We start from the raw sequence: 25,600 nt of genomic DNA on the forward strand, positions 1-25,600 counted from the left end.
TGTTGGTGGTGATATTGTGATTTTTTTTTTTTTTTTATATCAGAAAATAAAACATCAACAGAAAATAGCCAAAACAGGAATTTATCCTATTACACAAAAATACTTAATACAACTGTAGTGTTCTTTATACATCTGAAAAGGATTAAGCATTTATTTAATCTGTCCTTTCAGTACCAGTAGTTTCTGTTTTTCATTACTTCTACTGCAGTAAACCATGTGTACTGTTAACATCTTTAAACATCCCATAGGACAGAGCAAAATCAAATGAATAAATCCACCAATAGCTTATTTTTATTGTCAAAATTGTTGAAATATTTATTCATGTCAACTCAAATAAGACATAAAAAAAAAAAAACAGGCGACATTTGCTGATAAGAGACAGAGGAACGAACAGTGATCAAAGTGCTTTTTTTCTTTTTCCAAAATAAGATCCTCCAAACATTCGACTCCTACAGGTGGTCTTGCTGTGACCTTTGACCTCCCCACAGGTCTTTAAAGGGTCTCTGTGATCATGTCGTGACATCATGTATGAGCCCTGATTGATCTGTCATGTAAAAATATGAAGGACTTTAATATTTACAGAATCCTGCTGCTGTGTGTTGACGATTCACCGGCGTTCGAACCAAATAAAACACTAAAGTCAAACAAAACAAAATCAAATCCAGTTCTGCTGTCGGTTGGAGGGAAGAGCTTCATTCCAGTCAAGTAAAAACATACCACACTCTCACTTTTAACGTGTTTAAACAGAATAAAATGAAACAGAATCTAATTAAAACCATGGTTCTTCTTTGGTTTGTTGTAGTTTCCCCTTTTAACCACTAGATGTCAGCAGATGAAAATGATCAATTAATTGTAATATAGGATGCATTTAGTGTGATTTTTAAGTCTTATTTAATAATGTATCTAATCAATGTCCACAAATTAACTTTAATGGAGTAAAAAGTAACTGGAAAAATTGGAAAAAGATTTCCTGATTTGGCAGTACTTCAGTCTAATAAAAAAAAGCTTTAAACACTTTTCAGATGTGAAATATTGTATTGAAACCTAATATATGACTTTCAACCAATTATTGCTACAAAGAAATAACTTTGGCTGTTAAAACTTTAATCCCTTTAAAAATTATTTTTTAATTGATTTTAAAATGTTTACTATTATTATGGCTTGCATGTTTAAGTTTTAGCCATTTTTATCATGTTAATTATTTAAACGCACAAGATTTTGTAATGGCTGAGGTTTAAAGGTTGATTTAGTGAGAAATAACAAATTCTGACAACTTCATTCTTATACATAGAATTACTTTTGGTTGATTAAAAGGCAAAGCCTGATCATAAGATCTGAGATTTATTCTCCAGATAAAGATGGAAACAGAATTTGATTCAAAGAAAATCAGTGTATTACCAAAAAACATACAGGTTTTAGTTTCTTTTTCACTTAGCAGCACAGGTTGAACATTCGTTTACTAAATTAAACCATATTTTACTCTACTTGTACGTTAAATTAAATGATTCATATTTTTCTTCAGTTGAAAAAATATTGTCTGAGGCTTTTCTTTTGTATCATGTATTGTCTGAACTGACAGCAGTGATCAGAAACTTGATTACTTAGTCATTTGAGGAAACTTCTTACTCATTTAACGGAAGGATTTCAGCTTCTGGAGATAAAAACTATTAAAACCTTCTTGACTGATATAATTGGAAATAGAAAAAACCTTTATGTGGAAAAAAATGGAATGAAGCTTTTCCTTCATCTGATGTTTCAGACCGACGTACAGATCAAAAACCATCAGGTGAATCCTGTACTCATCTTTAATAGAATCTATCGTCTTATACTTTCCATAATATGCTTGATGTGATTGTTTCACTCAAGTTAATACAATGCTTTTTGTTGGGTTTTTTTATATTAGCAAATATTCAAGAGCAGAACATTCTTGAACGTCTCGTCATATACTTCTAAAAGAGAAACAAAATAAATTAAATCAGTTTTATTTTGTACATACTTACATGATATGAATGGATGTTTGAACAGAAAAACAACGGAGTTAAAGGCTGCAGCTGTTAGTTGATGAAAACTAGTGCTGATTTTCCTACAGACGGGACGGTTTGTTCAGAAAATTAAAAAAAAAGTAACAAAAACAAAGCTGAACATGTAACAAAAGTGTCGTACCTTCGACTCCGGCCTTGTATCAAAACGTATCACACATTTTGTAACCGCTGACATTGTAAAAACGTAAATATTTCTGCCAGTTTGTTTTTGTGTAAATATCCGTTTCAAAAAATAGCCTAAAGTTTTAAAGGATGTGTTTAAAAAAAAAAAAAAAAAAAAAAAAAGCCAATACTTAAGAGGAAAGTGAGCACACAAAGTTTAAAAGCCAGAGTCTTTCATAGATTGTCCTTTTCCTCCAGGTTTCAGTAAACAGTCGGTACGACAGCAACGAGCCTGAGAGACGAAGCCGGTCCGGTTCTGGTCCAGGAGCAGCTTGTCTCCTACATGTTGTAGGCCACGTAGATGGGGTCCAGCTGATCGGCCAGGAAGCCGTCGCGCAGGTGCATCCGCTGCTTCTCGCCACGGGAGTTGATGGGGATGACGCCAATGTCGACGACCACCACCACGCCCACAATTAAGTAGTGCTCCTCCAGAACCACATTGGTGACCAGAGGAACCAGGTCCAGGGCCTCCTGCTCCGACCCGTCCAGCTCCACCACCACCACCAGCAGGTTGGTCCACGTGAACACAGCGCTGATGGGATGAGGTTAGGGTTAGAGCAGGGGTCTCAAACTCAGATCCTCGAGGGCAGGTATCCTGCATGTTTTGGATGTATCCCTCTTCCAACACACCTGATTCAAATGATAAGCCTATTATCAAGCTCTGCAGAAGCCTGATAACGACCGTCAGGTGTGCTGGAGGAGGGAAACAACTAAAACATGCAGGATACCGGCCCTCGAGGATCTGAGTTTGAGACCCCTGGGTTAGAGTATTAACAAACCAAAAACAATACCCCTTGCCTCTCCTTTGGGCGGCAGGGTAATAATATCAGATAAAGACGTGCTGATTCTTCTGGATTAGATTCAAACTTTTTTTTCCCTTATTGTAAACTCACTAAATGCAGAGGATATGGAGAATTCAAATACTCTTAACTTAAATGCCAAAAAAAGGTAAAAAATAGAGTAAGTGGTATAAAAAACACTATAACAATGTCAAATATATAAATCAAAACTATTTACAATAACTGCAATAGTGCAATATGATTACGTTACAATATTATGAGGTGAATAATGGAATGTTGACTGTTACTATTCATGTAACAAAGCTGCGGGAGACTTTCCTCATCAATTTTTCATCAAATCTGTAAAACCCCAGTCATAGCCTCAGTATCATGAATCTGTTAGTCTTTCTGTGATTACTCACCTGAATCTCTTCTCTCACGATGAACAATAGGCTCTATGCACAGCCCCACTACTTCCTGAACTTCAGGTTGGTCCTTTATTTCCTGTCTTTCATTATTGGACACACTGATTAATCCAGGAGTCTGCTGCTTCTTGCTGCAACTACTGATTAATTAGACACACCTGGATTAATCAGTGTGTCCAGTAATGAAAGACAGGAAATAAAAGACCCACCTGAAGTTCAGGAAGTAGTGGGGGTGTACTCCACCATTAACAATCCATTTGTTTACAAACAGAGCCGGTAGATAACTTGGGCATCTTCGGAATTTTGTCACCATGTGCATTGTGGGAAGTGGAGGTTTTCCCAGCTGCCTGGCAGGTGCAACAAACATGATGCAGAAACGGCTGGAGCTCCGCTTCCCTCCAGCTGTTTCCACGTCGTGTTTGTTGCAGTGATATAATATATGGTTGCGCTGCCACTGCCCAGCGGCTGCACGTCACAACAAAATTCTGAACATGCCCGAATTACCTACTGGCTCTGTAAACAAATGGATTGTTTATGGTGGAGTACACTTCGAAATGGTTCACCGTGAGGGAAGGGATTCAGGTGCGTAATCACAGAAAGACTAATGGATTTGTGATAGTTAAGCTATGACTGGGATTTAACAGATTTGATTAAAAATTGGTGATGAAAGTCTCCCGCAGCTTTAAACAATGTAAGAAAAGGTTATATTTACAGAAAAATTTATAAGATAATCACTGCAAAAACAGTCCTTAGTGGTTTATCATCATTTATTCAAATTATGCTCTGCATTTTCAGTGTAAATCAAAGGCTGTTATAACAAAATAGAGAAAACTGAAGAAACAGTGACTTAAAACAAAATATATAATTAATTGAACATAACGTGTCCAACTACTGTCATTTATGAAATGACATTGGTTTTACTGGTCAGTTTACCTGACCATGAAACTCAGATAATTGTAATAATCAGATCTGATGTGTTAAATGCTCTTCAGTAATAATCGAAAAACCCTGGTTTAGACATTTCAGTCCATGCCTGGATTTTTTTTTTCAGTTTGTATATACATAGTGATAATAGACTCAAACTTTGTCTTACATGCATGAAGACAGAGTATGGGGGTGAAATCCAGGTGTGTTAATCTAATTTATTTCTGAGCATGTGTAAAAACAACTAAAATTGCAGAGCGTGATAGTTACATAGTCAAACACGAGTGGAAGACAATAACAGGATGTTTGAGTCTAGCGTCACTATATATACACATATGTACTTTGAAAGAAATCTGATAATGGACTGAAATGTCTAAACCAGGTTTTTTTGATTATCACAGTTCTACAGTGTATGTAAACACATCACCTCTGATTACTCAGTTATTGTATTTTTATGATCATGTTAACAGACTCAATGACTCCTACATGTGTCTGATCAGTTTAAATAATGTCTAATTAATGAGTAAACCCAGATGTGATGTGGACCAAACTTCATGTCACATCTTCAGTGCCTTAAACCCTTTCAGATGTTTCAGGTTATTTTAGAATCAAGTACTGATTAACAGTTGACTAACCCTGCTCAGTTAAAGCTGCGGGAGACTTTTGTGACCAATTTTTCATCTAATCTGTCAAACCTCAGTCATAGCCTAAGTATCATGAATCTGTAAGTCTTTCTGTGATTACTCACCTGAATCTCTTGCATTACGGTGAACAATTTCTTAGTGCCATCCACCATAAACAATGTGTTTACAAACAGAGCCGGGACGTAATTTGGGCATCTTCGGAATTTTATTGCGACGTGCGTTGTTGGAAGCGAAGGCTCGCACCGCTGCTTGGCAGGTGCAGTGCAACCATATGATATTATATGGATGAAACAAACACGATGCTGAAACGTTGTTCGTTTCATCCATATAATATATGGTTGCACTGCTACTGCTTCTCACAACGCACGTCGTGACAAAATTCCGAAGATGCCCGAGTTACCGCCCAGCTCTGTTTGTAAACACATGGTTTATTTATGGTGGATGGCACTAAGAAATTGTTCACTGTGAGGGAAGACAATCAGGTGTGTAATTACAGAAAGACTTACAGATTTGTGATACTTAGGCTATGACTGAGGTTTGACAAATTTGATGAAAAATTGGTGATGAAAATCTCCTGCAGCTTTAAGTTGAATTTAGACAGGTATTCTCATTTTCAGAAAGTATGTCTTAAAATGAACAGTAGGTTCACTCTAGAAAATAAATCAATATGCACTACAGTCTGTTTTACTGTAAATGTTCTGAAAATGATGCCCATGTTTCCCTCAGAATCAGTTTTATTTTTAAATCTATTAGGCTACAGAATTTACAATAACTGTTGCTTAACACATTCAATCATGTGATGCATTGTGTATTCCAATAAATATATATATTTTTTCAAATATGGTCTTATTTTCCTCATTGCACTACGTGTAAATAACACCTTCATATACAGTCACAGAAAAAAATATTAGACCATCAAGTACTAACTCCTGTGTGTATCATGTGACTAAAACAGACAAAAAAGAAAACATGGAATGTCTAAAAATACTTTTTGTCAGTACAATGCCATAGATATTGATGGAAGAACTGAAGTGATTTTGGTTATCTAGAAAACATGTTAAATGGATAGATATCAGCTCTGAAATTAAACTACTATGAGCTATTTTTGTTGGTATTTGTCCAAACTACTGTACCTTGAGTTGTACCAGGCATTAAAATGAACAAAAAAATTGAAGAACACAAGGGTGGTCTAACAGTTTTTTCTGTGACTGTATGTACAATGTATAACTGACCTAGTTTAGAGTTTTAGGTGGTAAGAAGTTAGCTGTAGCTCCACCCCTTTTGTTCAAACATGGTCGGACAGTGACAGTTAAACCTAAACTGTCTAAACAGCGGTTGAACCCATCTGTACTCACCACTCTGTGATGCTCTTGTGTGTCCTGATGACGGACGTCTCGATGTCGATGGGGTGGTACCTCATCCCCCTCAGCTCCATTGCCTCCTCCAGAGCCCCCACCACATACAAGGCGTCATGGCGCTCTACACACATACATACACACACACAGTTTAGTCAGTTAAACATGGCATCAGTCACATCTGAGAACAGAAATCAACCTGTGCATCATTCAGTGGATTAATGTCTCTAAAATAATAATAATTTCTACTACAACTAACCATCTATTTTCACTGAAGAAAAATTACACTTAAAGGAAATATTGTTTATAATCTATATGGACATAAATATTGGGACACATCATGTCTACAGCTGTGAGATGTCCTGTTCATGATGATTTAAGATAACATCAATATTCCCTTAAAGTTTAGGTGAGACCTGAAGAAAGTAGATGGTTAGTTGTCGTAGAAAATTATTGTAGAAATTTAGAGGAAGAACATTTAAACTCATAGATAAAAAAATCAATGTTGAGAGAGATCAAAGTAAAAACCATCTGAGGCATTTTGGAAACAAATATAACAATTTAAACCAAACTAACCAATGCATTGGAGTGATATTTATCCCCATATAAAACTATATTCTGACAGTCATTGTTTTGTATCCCAGACCCCTGTTAGAAAAGAAACACCTGAATTCAGCGTGTCCACATACTTTTGTCCATATAATGTATGAGAGTTAAACTGTTGAATGGTGTGTTAAAGCAGGTCGTACCTCCACTAGCGTCGGTCAGTTCGGTCCTGCGGAGGAAACCCAGGTACCCGGTCCGAGCCCAGACGGTCTGAGTGTCTCCGAAGCTGAGTCTGGAGCTGAAGTGGTCTGACTGGAGGGCCTCGTCTCCGTAGACCGTGAAGTATCCACTGGCGTTGTGTCCACTGTGAACCCAGATCTACACACACAAACAGCCCATTTACATTGGCATAAAACTGATCATGATCTGATTTCAGGAGTTATCAGATTAACACACCTGGGTTTGTCCCCAACACTGATGTCTGATTTATCTGATTTATTTCATCCTTTTACATCTACACTCTATATTTTTTTAAATCATAGAAAATGTAAGGCTACGTTCAGACAGCAGGTCTTAATGCACGATTTGGATTTTTTGGTCAAGTCTGTTTTTTTTTTGTGTGCTTGTTCAAATTACACATTGAATGCAACCCTGAAGTAACCCACATGCACGAAAGCGGTCCTGATGTAATACAAGAACACACAGACACGCACTGTGTTTCATGGAAGTATCACTCCTGGGACACAGAATTGTGATGTTTGTTGCATTTCAATGATGTAAAGGTCAGATAAATGCGACTTGGCCATTCAGACTGAAGTTGCATTGTAAAATTTCAGATATGTATCGGATTTAGGACCACATATGAAAGTGGCCTGGGTCAGATTTGTGCTGTTCAAACTGTCTTCAACAGATCGGATACAGGTCACATATGGGCAGAAAAATTGGATTCGGGCCACATGTGCCAGCAGTCTGAACGCAGCCTCAGTGACAGTAACAGGAAATTTGATTCTGTCACTATGTACGTACTCTGAATGAAATCCTATAATGGATTAAAATGCCTAAACCAGGATGTTTCGATTATTTCGGAAGTGCATGTAAACGCATCAGATCTGATGATTACAATTATCTAATTATAAAATCTGAGAGTCGTTAATAAACAGACTTACTGACGGTAAACATTCACATTAAAAAAGGTTAATCACATTCAACTGGACGTTGTTTTTTCTATTATTATTGTCAGGGCTTTAGATTACCTTAATTTGGGCACATCAGATGCTGGAATCGGCGGAGGGGGTGGGTGCGGGATTAGATTTTTCAACAGTAATTCCTGTTTTCTCAGACTATTTCAGATATATTCAAGAGTATGAAGGCATGGATTCCACAAGTCTAATTTCCAGAAGTATTGATCAGCATATGGCCAGCTGATTTTAATTCCAAAATCACAGGACTGCATGCAGGCAGATAATTCATATGTCATATGTTTCACTGCGTTTGTTATGTGAGCGGCCTGAACTTATAGGTCGCCCACGAGGCATGGTTGTTGAGAGAAAACCTTTGGCGTACAACGTACGAGTCAATCTCCAAGCTCTCATCACCTCTCATTGGCCGAAACGGGTGATTTAGACCAATCAAACGGCGCAAATATGTCATACCTGCTGCCAGACAATAGTCTGGTCTTGTCTGTCTTTTATGTTTTGTGTGTCACTTCCTGTTTATTTTGTTAAGTTTTCCCTCATGTGTCTTGTCTGTCGTCTTTACTTCCTGTTCCCCGCTCATCCTGACCTCTGTCCTGATTACCTGTCTCCGCCCTAATTTGCTTCACCTGTGTCTAGTTGTCTTCCCTCCCTTTTGTGTATTTAAACCCTGTCTTTTCCCCTTGTCAGTCGCTAGTTTGTAACTCCAGTAGTTCAGACCAGCGTACTTGACCTCGTTTGTTCGCCTGTTTTTTTGACCTGTTTTGGATTCCTCGGTTTTTCGTCTTCTGCCTGATCCCTGTCGGTTTTTGTCTGCCTCATCTGATCTGGTTTTGACCTTCTCGCCCTGACTACCGGTACGTGAGTTTGCCTAGTCCTAATGTCCTGTTGCTCGATTGTTAGCCTGCCTGTGTATGACCTGTTTCCGTCCCTGACCTCCCTTTGCTTTTACCCAGTCGGGGAAAATACTCCTAACACCGCTCGGGGAGACGGGCTGCTGCCCTCGATCCGGAGGACGAATCTGAGGAGAAAATCCCCAACCATTATCCTCAAGATTCTGTCACTCATTATATTTTTTCACCTGTGTGTGTGAACAATAAACCTTTTGGAACTAACTTTTGTTGTCGGAGTTCTGCATTTGGATTCTGTGTTTGTGCTAACGTTATCACAAAATATGACTTCTGCGGGAAGCATGAATACTTGTGCTTTCCTGTTCGGTACATATGTGTTGTTGTCAATGTTTTCTCTGTCGTTATGAACAAGCCTTGTATATTATAACCGATGTGTTTTACGGGAGGAAAAAAGCAGGGGCGAGTGAGTCGATACTTTCGTTTACACTCTGCTCTGGCCTTTTTTTATTTTTAATTTGGGGACACTAATTTGGGGACATTTAATTTGGGCACACCGTTAGTCGGCCCAGCCAAGGTGTAATCTAAAGGCCTGATTGTACATGACTGGTGAATAAAATCAGATTTACTGTTGGTTCTGCTTTTGTTTTCCTTTGTGATATGAAACACTGAGAAGTTTGACATTTATATTTAATAATTTACAGTTAAATTATCAAGTCATTAATAAAATTTTAGTTTTCCATCAAATAACCAGTATTTCAGTCAAACTGTTCAGGTCTGATTTATGTATAATTTTAATCCAGTTCTTTTCATTGTATCACCACCGTCTGTTCACTTTGGTTCATTATTTATTCATTATTATTATTATTCTATGGGATTTGTCTCATTCTCAGACTTGATGTATTTTTATTTTCTAAAATGCTCTGGACTAAAATCAAACCTTTACTTTCTGTTAAGTTTAAGACACATCTAGACCATAAAGTGTAAACAAACCTCGCCCAGATGCGACTCTCCCATTGGTCCCTTTGTCTCAGGGTTTGCAATGATGATTCTGACGCCCGGTAAAATCTGTTCACACACAAAACCATCAACATGTAAAACAGCAGATTTATCAGTGGTTTTATGTTCATGGTCTCATTTTCTTCTCATTTCAATTACTGAGCTTTTTTTATTATACATTAATCATCCTGTTTTGTTTTTTCTTCTATAGATCTGATAATGGAAGGAAACTGAACCCGTGTGTGAACAATTATTGACACTTCTGCCTGAAAAATAAAATATTAGATAAAAAAGAACAGCAACATTATTCATTCCAATGTATGTAAAGCACCATAACAAATTCAACGCTTGGGCTCTGTAGGTTTTGATCTAAATGTTTGAATTTTGACTGAATAATGGATCTATTTGTGTAATTTATTTTCTTTTATCATTTTTTCTATTATAATTTTATCACTTTGTTTTTAACTCAAACCAAAACTGTTGTCATTTCTCTCTATTCTAAAACCATCTCATCTAAATCTGATGTGTATAATTATACTTTGATAAATAATAGATTTTTTTATATACCTTATTTTGTTCATATTTTCCCATTATGCCAATGAACACAGGAATCCTTATTTAAAGACTTAATCACCTTTTTTTTTTAAATGAGCACAAATTTAATCTAGTTATCAGTCTCATACATCTGTGTATTTTTTATATTAACCCTTTCATGCAAGAATTATGAGAACCTTAATCAAGATTTTTTTTTTCCTGAGTGTTTTTATTCCTCTTTAAGCATGAAAAAAAAAAAACAATGTGATTGATTTTTTTATTTTTTTTTTTTAAATCAACCTGTTTTTCATGGAGTTACAAAAATGTCCACTCAGCTACACCATGAATTTTATTCTTGAAGCAAAGAAACATGTATTTAAAACCCAATATCATAAAGTGATATGAAAACAGTGAAATTAAACCATGTTTAATGCAGCTAATCTGATGTTTTCTCACATTTTAACATTCTAATACTAGTTACTACTCACTTCATGGAGATAATATGCAACAAATAAATATTAACAATTGATTTCCACTCAAGAACCAATCAAGAACAGCAAAGTTACAATATAATAACATTACAATATATTACAATATAATATAATAATAATGAATATAATAATAATATAATAATAATGAATTGCAGTTTAGAGAGATGATGCATAAGTGTCCACTGTGTTGGCTGATGTGGAACTAAAACAACAAAACCCCTGAATATACAAGAGAACAGCTGTAGAGTAACTGTCCACTGTAGTGACCACTATGCATGAAAGGGTTAAGTCAATTTAATTCAAGACACGATAACATACGCTAGTCCAGTGTAAAAGTCCTCATCTGACATTATTTTTGCTGGTTTATTAACCCTCTAACGTACACATTTGTATTTAGATCCAATCTGATATATTTAAAGTATAAACAGCCTCTATAAACCAAAGAAATAAATATGTTTGATCATTTCAAGCCAGAAAAACAAAGTTAAAGGTGGAATCATGCTTTTACGTGGTACTGTCTGTAATGTCCTCTTATGTTTCTGAAAGTGTTTGTTTTATATATTTACATTAACATTAGTCACGTGGACTAAACAAAAACATCTGAATAAACAATCTCATTCAGGGTTTATGTGGACATTAGATGCTAATATTTACCTGGTGGTCAGATTATTAAAGGTTTACACCAGGGGTCACCAATCCTGGTCCTCAAGGGCCGGTATCCTGCATGTTTTAGATGTTTCCCTCTTCCAGCACACCTGATGGTCATTAGCAGGCTTCTGCAGAGCTTAATGATAGACTTATCATTTGAATCAGGTGTGTTGGAAGAGGGATACGTCTCAAACATGCAGGATTCCGGCCCTCGAGGACCAGGATTGGTGACCCCTGCTTTACACCAACACTTATCTGGTGTTTTTGTGGTTATTAGCGGAACATCAGACTGTGTAAACGTCTGATGTTTGTGTTGGTGAAATGAACGGTAAAACTGACCTTCCCAGACTCCATCAGTGGTAGACTGTGTGGTGACCCCCTCTCTACCAGTCTGACCCTGTGGACGAAAACACAGAACCAGCATTAACCATACACTCAATAAAATAAATGAACTCACCTCTGTCTGATAATAAAACTCTGCTCATAAACATGTGTCCATTATACACTTGAATGTTATTTATGCACCTGTTCCTTAGTGGAAAAACTCCACTTTTACTTTGCACATCACAGTTTATAGTTAATGATTTTTTTAAAATTTTTTATTAACCAATTCTGTTTTTAGTCGAACTGCTCAAAGGGTCAGATGGAATATTGGTATCAGTTGCTGTCCGTCCATAAACAATTTTTCAAGAATCTTCTTCTCTGAAACCATCAGTCAGAATGAGCTGATATTTGTTGTGGAACATCTTTGGGATAAGGTCTACCAAGTTTGTTTAAAGAATTGAAAAATACTGATTTTTTTGAATTTTTTAATGAATTTTTGCTCCTTTAAAAAATCCCCATTGGTTTATAGTGGGACACATTTCAAAGTGTTAGAACTTGAAAACAGTTGAAAATATTGATATAATTACTACTGACTATAGACAGGAAGTCACATATGGGCTTTCATTTGGTGCCATGACCTCTGGCCTTGAGTGACTTTGAAAGGTCAAACCCAAGGCCATCTCGGTCCAGATTTCTAGAAACTTCTCCAAAACCGTCAGCCACAGATTGAAATTCATAGAGGCGATTCCTTGGGGTTAGGTCTACCAAGTTTGTTCAAAGAATTGGAAAATATGGATTTTTGAATTTTTGCTATTTGAAAAATCCCCATCGGTTTATAATAGGATAGATTTCAAAGCGCTATAACTTGAAAACAGTTGAAGACGTGATATAACTACTATTGGCAATAGATAGAAAGTCACATATGGGCTTTCATTTGGTGCCATGACCTTTAACCTTGGGTGAATTTGAAAGGTGAAATGAATGCCAATTAATGTCTTTAAATATGCCGTTGGACTACAGGAGCCTTGGTCCCATTTTTATTCTAATTTATTATGTACAGTGTGTTTGCTCTAGTGTTCTTTGTTTATTCTTATATTTTCTTATTAGCTTAACGGCCGATAGGCTGTAAACTACTGTCGTCATGCGGTCTCCGGCGGTGTCATCTGTCCTCTGTTACAAAAATTTCAATCGTCTTCTCCGAAACTACAATTTTGATTGACTTCAAACTTGGTATACAGCTTCTTTATGATGATGTCAACAAAAGTTAGTGAAATTATTTGGATTCCCCTCTGATTCTGGATTTGGTGCGACTTTGAAAAATTTCCCCATTATAAGAGATAGGAAGTGCCGGTAAGCTACAGGGCCACTGGTCCTGTTTTTACTGTTTGTCGTACTGCTGCTGCACTGCAATTCCCCAGTTTGGGATCAAAAAAATCAATCAATCTGAATGAGAAGTTCAGACCTGGTGGAAAATGTCAGGTTTTTATCTGAGTGTTAGTGCTGAGGTTTGAGTGAATAAAAGGTTCTGGTAGATGTGTGTTGTGACCTCCAGAGGACAGACAGGACCGCTCTGTCGGATTAAAAACACTGAGCGTCTGTCTCTGTCTGGGCTGACACTTATATTTATGCAGAGCGCTGTCTCCGATGGCAACGACAGCGCAGCGTCTCCGACCTGGGCTGAAGGCCTTAATGACGGCGCTCAGATCTAGTTTTCCAGACACTCGGGGAAACTTTGGGCTCTGGTGGTGTCATCCCAGACCGCCTCGGCAGTGTTTGAATAAATCCTGCTCCGGCTCGTTATCTTCCAGTTGTTGTCTATCTCTGTTGCCTGGAAACCGGCAGCGTATGACCACCTTAAGACACTGACACTGATGTGGCACCCGGCGGCCCTTTTCCAGACCCCGGTTCGGTTTCCAGGTGGAGGCCGTTTCACAGAGGCCGACACGTGCCTCAAATCAAATCATCGCAGCATCTTTGACAAACTTTCAGCTTCTCGTTAAACTCAAACTTTTCAGAATGAGCCCGGAGCGACGCCTCAAAGCCCGACAACAACCTGTGAATTAATTCAGGAGTGTTTCCCGAGCGCCTCGTGTCTGCTGGGAGAGTCGGTTTATGCACAAATATGGCGTTTTTCATTCATAAAATACGACGGAGCACATTCAGGAGGAAAAGAAGCCGAGGGTTTTACATGTGGAACTGAAGCTCCATCCAAAACAGGGAAAACAAAACATTACTGAACTTTGGATCTTTTTCTAAAATCCTCATTTTTACAGTAAAATCAGAGTCATGACACAAGCTGTAATGTCTCAAAAACTCATGTAGATCACTTCCCTCGATGTACTGTATGTCCATCCAATCACAACCAATAATGTGTAATAACCCTGTATAATGTGAATAATGTGCAATAACTTCTGCAATGATCATCTGTTCTTACAATAACTACAATATTTATTCTATATTTATCAAACATAAATGTACTATTTTTATAGACTGTTCATAGATATACATACTCAGGGTACCTACAGGTTTCTACAAATTAAATCTGAGTCTTTTTAAGACCTTTTTAAGACTTAGAACCAAGTTTAATGCCTATTTCACAGCCATAAGGACAAAAAATTGTGATTCCTTGTATTTAGGAAAATGTCTATTTACTCCAATGACTTGATTCCCACCGTTAAGTGTCATTTCTCACTGGGGGCTGCAAAGTTAGAGATAATTGGTTCCAAATTTCAGTGCAACCCGTCAGGTTGTAACGGGTGGAACTGAGTTGACTAATGTTACTGTCCTTGCAGTTTGGACATTTAACAGACACATTTAAGACACAATACAGTGAAGAAGTTCATGAAAACATAACTTAAAACTTACCTAGATTAAACACAATACCTTTTAAAGACTTTTTAAGGTTTTAAATGCAGATTTGTAAATTCAAGACATTATAAGACCCTGCATACATAATATTATTGTGTCTATTCATAGTTTGTCTATTTTTTATTTTATTCTACTTTTAGTTTGTTTTCTTATTCAACATTTTGTTTAATTTTATATTCTATTTTCTTATTTTACTTTTTGTAATTTTATACTCTCTATTCTCATTTTCTGATGTTTTTTTTTTTTTTTTCCCATATTGTTGCACTGACTGGAGTAAAGGCAATAACAGGCTCTTCTATTCTATATTTAAGGCTGACATTTTACATGTTATTTACTAGTGTGAAGTAAATCAGAGATGTTCAGAAGGGAACATTTTCTGATATGGATTTAACTTGTTTTTGTCGCTGAATCTGCTCGTTCTAACCATTAACTGATTTTAAAACTCACCTGTCGTGTCGTAGCGCCCTCATGTCCACGAACACTGTCGTGGGGTCGGGTCCTGAGGTTCCCTGAGAAACACCAGCAACAACAGTTAACGCCGCAGACCCACAAACCATCACATTACACAACAAACATGTAAGTCTACTGATGTGTCTACGTCTACAGCAGATACTACGGTCTGTGCGTTAGTGGAACGACTCCTCGACAGCATTAATGACAGTTTATAGAGGAAATGTACAAAACACAAACCCAGCAAATAAAAGATGCAAAGGAAGAGACGCCAAAGATCAGGTTCTAGTGGACTGACATGCAAAAAAAAGGAGGGAAAAACCAACACAAGCGACAGGGGAAGAAAGATGGAAGAAGGGTGAAAAAGTCAGAGAACACTGGAAACACATGAGTTTTAGTTTATTTACTGATTAAACCGTTCATATAAGGATACGACTGGGGCAGAATCACTCTTCTTCCTTTCTTTTCTATAAAGTAGAGTTAACACTTACAAATTCACGTGGTTATAAATCAAAATTAATGTAGAAAATCAGTGTCAAAAAGGATATTTATGTTGATTTATGGTTTCAGCACTGATTATTTTTACATGAGAAATAATTCAGCGCTATTTATATTTGTTATTTTAACCCTTAGATGCATAAATGAGTCAAAAATGACCCGCTGAGGTTGTTTTATTGTCATGTCTTTGAAATGAAAAGCTGCTAGTATTTCATATTCCATATTTGTATGACTACCCCGAGCTTCCACCCCGAGCATTCCAAAATGACCTGCGTTCATTTATTTACAATAGAATTACATCTGAACCTTTGATTCATTCAACAGCAAAACCAAAGGACTCACTCACTAAATGGATGTTGACATTGTTCTATTGCGGTTATATACTACATATTATATATACTTCGCTTCTCAGTTTTTCTGAATATATGGATACTGTCTGTGCATATGTGAGGTCTGTTTACATCTGTCTGTGATTCTGTGCTGATGCGTGTGCTTCTATTGTATGTGTTGCCTCTGTATGATTGGACTGATGTTTCACGGTTCTCTTATCTTTTTTATCTTTATTGATTTATCCGATTTGTTAGCTGTCTTAACTCTCTCTTTTTAATTAATGCGCTGTAATCTATTGTTTTTTTAGGGTGCCTATTGTCATCAGAACGGGGACTACAGCAGGATACTACCCATGCTGGCTGCCCCTTTTTACTGTTACTGATACAGAAAATTAATTGGGATTGTCCACGATACAATAAATTAATAAAAAATAAATGAGTATATCTAAAAAAAAAAAAATTGTTTAAGATGTTTAGAAAAATTTAAAAATAAAAAAAAATATTTCAAACATGAAATCATATGTGGACCAAAATATAATACAAATGATTACTTTTAACATGACAAAAGTGTCATAAAAACACATTGATTTTAACACATTTATGGTAAAGCTGAGGGTCCAGACACTGGTACATCAAAGGGTTAATTAGTGACAGTAAAGCTCAACCCTGATTATTTTTACATCATTCTACATTAAAGATTTCCTGTCAGTTATGTGTGTTAATTTAGTAAATTTGACCTTTTTAACATATTCGTTATGGTCCAAAGTGAGTCAGTGAGTTAGATTTGATACTTGGGATATTTCCAAAGGTGGATTTATGACTGATAGGATTAGTGTGTTTTCATTTAAACAGAACTGAACACCATAGTTTTTCTTTTGAAACTTGCAACACATCAAATATACACACGGTACATGAGTATAAGAAGTACCTTGAGGTTCTTGTATTTACATATTATGAGAAAACTGAGGCAACTCCAAGCTATGTGGAACAAAACATGATACAAGAAGCAAAAAACGAGGACGAAAATGAAAAGAATATGGAGGATGTGATGACTCCTCCCACTCAGTATCTCTGCTCTCATTGGTTCATTGTCTGAGGAAACCATAAAACTCGGAACAACGACCTATTTGACTCAAGAAACTCAAGTATAATCTAAGAGAAAACATCGTATTTATGATCAGTTCATCTACATGCATCACACTCTTAAATTCTATGCATTGTGAGGTGATTTTTAACCAAATTTAAGTGACTTTTGGACCAGTTATCTTGTTTCTTCTTCCAATAGTTCAGGTAAATTTACAGGTGAGTATGTGCTGGTGCAGAGGTTGGTTTAACTTAGGCATTCGATTATTGTTATTTTACATGTGAGTGCAGTTATTACGTTCAGAAGACAGCGTTAGGTTCAGTGACAGGTTTAGAAATGTGGACAAACATTTGATCATGATTTTTTTTTTTTTTTGCTGTTGAATTTCAGAGAAAATGTTAAAAAAAAAAGTCATAGGAAAAGAAAGATAGACCCCCCCCCCCCCCCTCATCTGACCCCTCTCTCTCTGTCTCCACCATCCCTCCACCCCCTTCATGTCTCTGTATACAGACCCACCACCGGACACACAGTGGCATGCTGGGAGTCGAAGCCCACGCCCCCAGAGCAGAAAACAGCAGACAGCATCATCTTGACCAACAACACATCTACGCATCGACTCCATTCATGTGTCATTTTATTCAGTACTGTCTAAATGATGGTGATGGTGATGATGTGCTGATGAGCAGTGGAGGTGGTGGGGGTTTGGGAGGGAGGGGGCGATGGTGGTTCCCTACCTGATCGGCAAGTTTCCCCAGCCTGTGAGGCTGCAGCGGCAAAGAGGAAGAGGAGGATGAGCAGGAGGCGGAGAACAAAGAGGAGGAGGAAGTAGAGGAGGAGGAGGAAGAGGATGAGGAGAACAAGGAGGATGAGGAAGTAGAGGAAGAGGATGAGGAGAACAAGGAGGATGAGGAAGGAGAGGAGGAGAAGGATGAGAACAAGGAGGAGGAGGAAGTAGAGGAGGATGAGGAGAACAAGGAGGATGAGGAAGAGGAGGATGAAGAGAACAAGGAGGATGAGGAAGAAGAGGAGAAGGATGAGGAAAACAAGGAGGAGGAGGAAGTAGAGGAGGATGAGGAGAACAAGGAGGATGAGGAAGAAGAGGAGGAGAAGGATGAGGAGAACAAGGAGGAGGAGGAAGTAGAGGAGGAAGAGGATGAAGAGAACAAGGAGGAGGAGGAAGTAGAGGAGGAAGAGGATGAGGAGAACAAGGAGGATGAGGAAGTAGAGGAGGAGAAGGATGAGGAAGAGAAGATTGAGGAAGTAGAGGGAAAAGGGGAGGAGATTGAGGAAGAAAAGTAAGAGATCAAGGAGGAGGAGGAAAAGGAGAACCAGGAGGTAGAGGAGGAGGAGGTGAAAGAAAATGAAGAGAAAAAACAAAGAGAAAGAAATAGAGGAGAAGGAAACAGATGAGGGTGAAGAAGAGAACAAGGAGAAGGAGAATGAGGAGGAAGAAGAGAAGGAGGGGAACAAAGAGAAAAGAGGAAAAGGTGGAAAAAAGAAGAGGAGAATGAGAGGAAGGAGGGAAGGAATCAAAGGGTGGGTAGGAAGGAAGGAAGGAAGGAAGGAGGGCGGAGACAAAACCAGGTATGAGAAATGTGGGCGGGGTTATGCATAAAACAAGGAAGAAAAGGGAGGAAAACAAAGGTCAAAATGGAAAAAAACGTAACGAAACACAACAGGCAGAAAGAACTGAAAAGACTTTTCAGCCAAATGTTAGTTTAGTTTCAGCCAGTGAACGGGTTAGTTTAGTTTAGTTAAAGTGGTCCACCTGAATATGAGCCTTCGCTTTAACATACTTTTACTTCACTTATAAACTACATATTATATATAAACACACACATCTGTAGACTTTGAATATGGAGAACGATGTTTTGAGAAACTGGAGGTTTTTAAATCATATCTGAAATGTAGAAGAGATGATCAGCCTGAAATGGAAACATGAGGCTGAATGAACAGATGAAACGGAACATCGACTGAAGCCTTTAAACCGGAGTTCAACACAGACCTGAACTAAACTAAAACTAAACTGAACTAAACTAAAACTAAACTGAACTAAACTAAACTAAAACTGAACTGAACTAAACTAAAACTAAACTGAATTGAACTAAACTTAACTAAAACTAAACTGAACTAAACTAAAACTAAACTGAACTGAACTAAACTAAACTGAACTGAGCTGAACTAAACTAAATAAAACTAAGCTGAACTGAGCTGAACTAAACTAAATAAAACCAAACTAAACTAAACTGAACTAAACTAAATAAAACTAAACTGAAGTGAACTGAGCTGAGCTGAACTAAACTGAACTGTTATGCCCAAGTCTATAACACAATAAAGGCTATTCTGTTCTGTTCTGTTCTATTCTATTCTATCGTTAGCTTAGCGTTGGCTAATGTCCTCAAACGACCAGGTCCCAGCACAACACAGATTCCAACATAAACATGTCATGAGCCTCTGTCGTCTCTAAATAATTGACTTTTCTGCTTAAAAGGAGCTTCACGTCAGCTTCACTTTTACACACAAACCAGAAGCAGCTGAACTATTTTCCCCGTCATGAAGAACAAAAACAGCTAATCTGTCAAACGTCAGCCTCAGAGAAGAGGAAGAGGAGCTGAGCGCAGAGGCAGAGGAGTGCGGCCGTGGAGGGTCCTGACCTGGAGGCAGATGGCCAGGTTGACCCTGCAGCCGAACGAGGTGCTGACGGCCCGAGGGTGGAGGCCCAGGTCCTTGAAGAGTTTGGAGAAGGACTGGGTCAGGGCGATCCGGGGACGCTCCTCTGCCACCACCACACAGGTCCTGACCCGGGACAGGTCCAGACCCCGAGACTGAAGGGGACACAGAGGGACAGACTGGGATGACAGGGTGTTGGCTCAATTAGATTAGATTACATTACATTACATTAGATTACATTATATTAGTTCAGATTAAAATAGATTACATTAGTTTAGAATAGATTAAATTAGGTTAAATTACATTAGTTTAGATTAGATGCATTTAGATTACATTAGTGTAGATTAAAATATATTACATTAAATTAGTTTATACAACATTAGTTTAGATTAAAATAGATTAGATTAAATTAGTTTAGATTATATTAGTTTAGATTAAAATAGATTAGATTAAATTAGTTTATATTACATTAGTTTAGATTAAAATAGATTAGATTAAATTACATTAGATTAGAATAGTTTAGATTTGATTACATTAGATTAAATTACATTATATTACATTATATTAAATTAGATTACATTATATTAAATTACATTAGATTAGATTACATTAAATTAGATCAGATTAGACTAGACTGAACTTTATTGATCCCTCAGGACATTAAGGTTTCAGTGGCAGCACAACAAATATACACATATAAGAAATATTACAAGAAAAATATTAACAATTACTATGAAAACAATAGTGAAAAAACAGTCAGATGTAACATTAGACTGTAGTAGTAGAAATAACAAATAAAGCAGTAATAATAAATAATTATATTAAAATATGTACATATATCGTTTAATAATCACAGAATAAAAATTATAATAAAGTGATACTAGTAATAGTATTTGTAACAGTGATAAAGTAATAAGTAATATAAGTATATGATTAATAGTAATAAAAAATTATGATAAATGTCATAATATAGTTTTATCATGAGATAAATATCATTGCATTGGTTAGTTTGGTTTAAACTGTTATATTTGCTTCTAAAATGCCTCAGACATGGTTTTTATTTTTTATTTCTCTCAACATTGTTTTTTTTTTTTTTTTTAATCCATGACTATGATTTTAAATTTTCTAAAATATTTTTCATGCTCTGACTGTAAATAAGAACTTTCTACCACAACTAATCATCTTCTGTTTTTCACATCTTCAGTTAAACTTTAAGTAAATATTAATGTTTATATGTGAAATCCTCATGCACAGGACATTTTACAGCTGCAGACATGATGTGTCCCAGTACTTTTGTCCATATGGTGTATGTACATGTGTTGTGACCATGTGAGTGCAGGTGTCAGACCTTCAGGGCGTCGGTCTGCAGACCCAGGCCTTTGGTGCACAGCTCCATGACGCTGTAGGAGCAGAAGGTGTCGCGCACTTTGTACTGACTGACGGCCGACAGCCACAGAGCAGGGTTCACCTCCAGCTCCGACGGAGGAATCAGGATGGACTGGTGACCTGAGTACACACTGCACACACACACACACACACACAAACAGCACACAATACATACATACACACACACAACACAGGCTTATATGGATGTGTATATCAATCTGTACGCTGATGACACCGCTCTGTTACTCTGCAGGATCTGTTCAACATACAGTCGATCATGTACAAATGTCCATTAACCCTCAGTCAGGGGTGTCAAATGTACGGCCTGTGGGCCAAAACCGGCCACCAATGGGTTCACTCTGGCCCATGGGATGGAAGTGTGAAATGCAAAAATTACACTGAAGATATTACAGGGTTCTATAGGTTAAATTTAAGACCTTTTTAAGATGACTTAGAGCAGAATTTAATGCCTATTTCATGGCCATACAGGCTAAAATTCATGACCCCTAGAATTCAGGAAAATGTGTTTATTTACTCCAACGCCTTGATTCCCATCATTCAGAGGTGAATTGATTTCTTGCACAAACACGTTCCCCTCCACTCGTGTCAACCAGGTCCAGAATGATCTTTTCTCCAACCAGACATTATTACATTTGCACTTCCACATGCTTACTGTTAACTTCTGTGATCATTTTCATCAATGTTCTGCCTGTTACTAAATGTTTTGTGTATTTGTAGATCCTCTGTGATCTATAATTAATACTACACGTGTAAATGTCAAACTGAGGCCGAATGCTGTTAAAATATTAATATTGTATTCTGTTTGTGCGCTGCCTCTTGGCCAGGTTGAATCAGGAGAATCAGTTCTTGACTAACTGACCTGGTTAAATAAGTACAATGACAATAAATAAAATTGCACTTTTTTTTCTTAACACATTTCAGGTAAATTGGGTGTGTTTTTCATGTATATTCTGTGTGTGTGTCTGACCTGCAAAGGCACCAGAGGACGAAGCCGAGGCCGCAGTACGGGTCCAGACAGATGGCGACCTCTCTGGACGGGTAAAGCTCACACTGCAGCTTGATTGATCTGCAGAAGGCACTCGTTGCTGTGTGAGACATCTGCAACAGAGGAGAGGACACACACACCTTCAGACTGAAAATGGACAGTTTTATACAGAAAGTGCCATTTTAAAATAGAGCAGAATCATTTTTACTGATTTTACTCAAGAAAAAAAAACCAAAAAAACCAAACAGAAATTCTCTTTTAATTTGAAAAAGCAAACCAAATACGCTCGCATCAGTTTCTGCAAAGATGTTTAAAAGATGCTTTTTCAGTGTTTTTACATATAGTAACATTTGGTTCATTGTCCAGGCGATACTTCAAAAGGAAAATGAATAAATAAATGAGAAGTGAAAATACATCCAGGTAAAATCCTACTATATAATGCACGTTCTGTGACCGTCTGATCAATGTTGCAGCACAGGAGGACGTTTGTATGGATTTTCCTCAGCCTTCACAGGCCCGATCGCCGCCAAACTTGCCAAATGAATAGAAACATTACCTGACTATCTACTTGGCACAATTTTATGTCGATATTCAAATGTTGTGTGGTATTCTGGGCGATTTTAACCTCTCATGCTATCATACAATGGCACCACGGGTACAATGCCGCTAGTTAAATAAAATAAATGAATTACAGATACAGTCAAATGAATTCAGATTGTACTGGTTTTACATACTCAGTCCATTTGGTCCAAATCTTGTCAGTTTTTTCTTTTTGCACAACTTTTCCATGATGTAAATCTCATTGATGTTTTGGGGGGGGGGGGGGGGGTGTCTACTTTTAACCATTTTCTTCTAATGCTTTTTTGACTTGCTGCCAATAATATATTTTGTGCTTTTTTATCATTACTATTCCAGGCTTTAAACACTACAGTACATCACCCAAATACAAAAATTAGATTAGATTAGATAGAACTGTATTGATCCTTTGGGCAAAGCTCTCAGGAAATTGAGGTTCCAAAAGCAACACAAACACCAAATATACACACAAGAAATACTACAAGAAAATAGCAAAACTATAAAAAAAAAAAAAATGCAATTGCACATCAGAAAGTACTAGTAGAAACAAGTAGCAAAGTAGTAATAATAAAGCAGTAATAATAATTAAAAAAAATAGCTTACTATGTTTTATGTTATGCTCATTATGTGGGGGGTGAATAGTTCGTAAGACAGGGGTGGGGGTGGGGGTTTGGCGGGAGTTCTGGTACAAGATTCTTTCAGCATAACTCACGTCATTGGTTTGATCCCATTGAGGACCACTGTGTCTGTTCATGAATGCTTTAGAAGGATGTTACAGCTAAATACCAACACTATCATCCCTTTTCTTGTTCTTTTAGTTAAAACACAAAGAAAATCTGCAGGATCATATTTAAATTCTTCCTCTCATTGAGCTCCAAATGATTAATTAATCACAAACAGGTCCGCAGTTTCAACAATTAGCATAACAAAAAGTTCAGAGGCAGCAGTGACCTGATGAATTGACCGCCGTTGCTGTTCTCATTGTGTTCTGGCCCCATTAATCCAACGCTGACGGATCCGCTCATTAACCACACTGATTAAACGTAATGGATGGCAATTTAGCAGCACATGAGAAAACACACTGACATCGTTTCCTCCGCTTCTGCTTTTCTTTTCTGCACCGCTGATTAGAGGATCTCAAAGCGTGCAGGATTTTTTATGATTAAAATGTAAAACTGGACATGAACACCACCACCCCCATCAGCCCATTCAAAGGGGGGTGTTTGTAAAGTAGACCTAGGTAACATTAGTGTATTATATCACAACTGCAGTAGTGTATGAAATATGATGTTTTAATCAAATCATGCAGTGACATAATATATGGACAAAAGTATGTGGACACGTTGAATTCAGGTGTTTGTTTTCTAGCAGGGGTCTGGGATACAAAACAATAATGACTCATGTCAGAAGTCAAACCGCGATTGTATGTCTTTGTCAGATCTTGCTCTTTTCAGGCGTAGTTGCAGCTCAGGGTTGTTCTTTTATGCAGCTAGAAGAACTTTTAAAGCGATGACGCAGAAATACAAGGAGAAATCATGCAATGTGATTGAAATATTCTAACCTGAAACACAGATCACATGACCATGGAGCTGATAACACGACTGTGTGTCTGATGTTGAGTGACGACACAGATACAGACGTGTGCGTTTGAGTCGTGTTCTTACCTTGACTCCAGCGAGCATCCCGGTGGTGGACACGCTGAAGTCCAGGTAGGCCAACATGTCAGGGTTGGACGGTTTATACAGCAGAGGAGGTTTCTTCTTTGGCAAATCGTCTGCACAGAACATTTACATCATCAAAAAAATACAATATTTAAAAAAAAAAAAAAAAGGATTAAAAAAACAACAACAAAAAACGCAAGCATATGATTTACTATGTGGACACATTGAATCCAGGTGCTTCTTTTCTAACAGGGGTCTGGGATACAAAACAATAATGACTAATGTCAGAATATAGTTTTATATCTGGATAAATATCATTGCATTAGTTAGTTTGGTTTAAATTCTTATCTTTGTTTCCAAAATGCCTCAGAGATGGTCTGACTGAATTTTTCTCAACATTGATTTTGTTCTTTTGTTTGTTTTTTTTATCCATGACTATGATTTTAAACGTTCTATGTTTTCAAATCTCCCATTAAACTTTCAGGAAATATTGATGTTTTTATCTCAAATCAGCATGAACAGGACATCTTACAGCTGTAGACATATGCATCATCGAATATTTTTCGTGCTTTAACTGTAAATAATTTTCTACCACTACTAACCATCTACTTTTTTCCCCATCTCCCATTAATCTCTAAGGAAATATTGATGTCTCTAAACTATATGGACATAAATATTGGGACTAATCATTTCTACAGTTGTAAAATGTCCTGTTCATAATGATTTGAGATAAAAACGTCAATATTTCCTGTGAAATATTGACGTTTATGTTTGAAAATTATTATTTACAGAACTAACCAATGCAATGCAATGATATGTATCCCAATATAAAACTATATTCTGACATTATTAGTCATTGTTTTGTATCCCAGACCCCTGTTAGAAAAGAAACATCTGAATTCAACGTGTCCACATACTTTTGTCCATTTCAGTGTATCAGTATGTAATGTGTCCATTTATTATTAAAGGGTAGGACTTTAAAGGTGTGTAGATAATTCATTTAACAGACAGGAGCAGTTTTTACCTGCTTAACCCTGTCTGCTAAATGAATTATCTACACAGTTGTACTTGGAAGACAGTATGAACCTTTACTAGACTTTGAAGCAGTGATATTTTGCTTTTTTTAAATGGAATTCTTCATTTTCCAACTTTTCCCTG

General features: G+C 37.1%; 1 protein-coding gene across 3 annotated transcripts in view; it reads right to left on the reverse strand.

Moving 5' to 3' along the window:
* Nucleotides 1-285: 285 nt before the first annotated feature.
* LOC115436789 (disco-interacting protein 2 homolog C) overlaps nucleotides 286-25,600 on the reverse strand; it is a 300,991-nt gene continuing 275,676 nt past the window's right edge. For all 3 annotated transcript variants that reach the window (XM_030159721.1, XM_030159720.1, XM_030159719.1), the window contains 11 exons: nucleotides 24,446-24,555; nucleotides 22,188-22,318; nucleotides 21,162-21,330; nucleotides 19,798-19,968; nucleotides 17,878-17,907; nucleotides 15,230-15,291; nucleotides 11,930-11,987; nucleotides 9,912-9,986; nucleotides 7,081-7,255; nucleotides 6,332-6,455; nucleotides 286-2,736 (listed from right to left, as the gene is read on the reverse strand). In XM_030159721.1, the coding sequence (XP_030015581.1) occupies nucleotides 2,484-2,736; nucleotides 6,332-6,455; nucleotides 7,081-7,255; nucleotides 9,912-9,986; nucleotides 11,930-11,987; nucleotides 15,230-15,291; nucleotides 17,878-17,907; nucleotides 19,798-19,968; nucleotides 21,162-21,330; nucleotides 22,188-22,318; nucleotides 24,446-24,555 (1,358 nt within the window). In that variant the 3' untranslated portion in view covers nucleotides 286-2,483. The remainder of the gene's footprint in view (nucleotides 2,737-6,331; nucleotides 6,456-7,080; nucleotides 7,256-9,911; nucleotides 9,987-11,929; nucleotides 11,988-15,229; nucleotides 15,292-17,877; nucleotides 17,908-19,797; nucleotides 19,969-21,161; nucleotides 21,331-22,187; nucleotides 22,319-24,445; nucleotides 24,556-25,600) is intronic.

The sequence above is a fragment of the Sphaeramia orbicularis genome, chromosome 17 (assembly GCF_902148855.1).
Source record: "Sphaeramia orbicularis chromosome 17, fSphaOr1.1, whole genome shotgun sequence".
NCBI lineage: Eukaryota > Metazoa > Chordata > Actinopteri > Kurtiformes > Apogonidae > Sphaeramia > Sphaeramia orbicularis.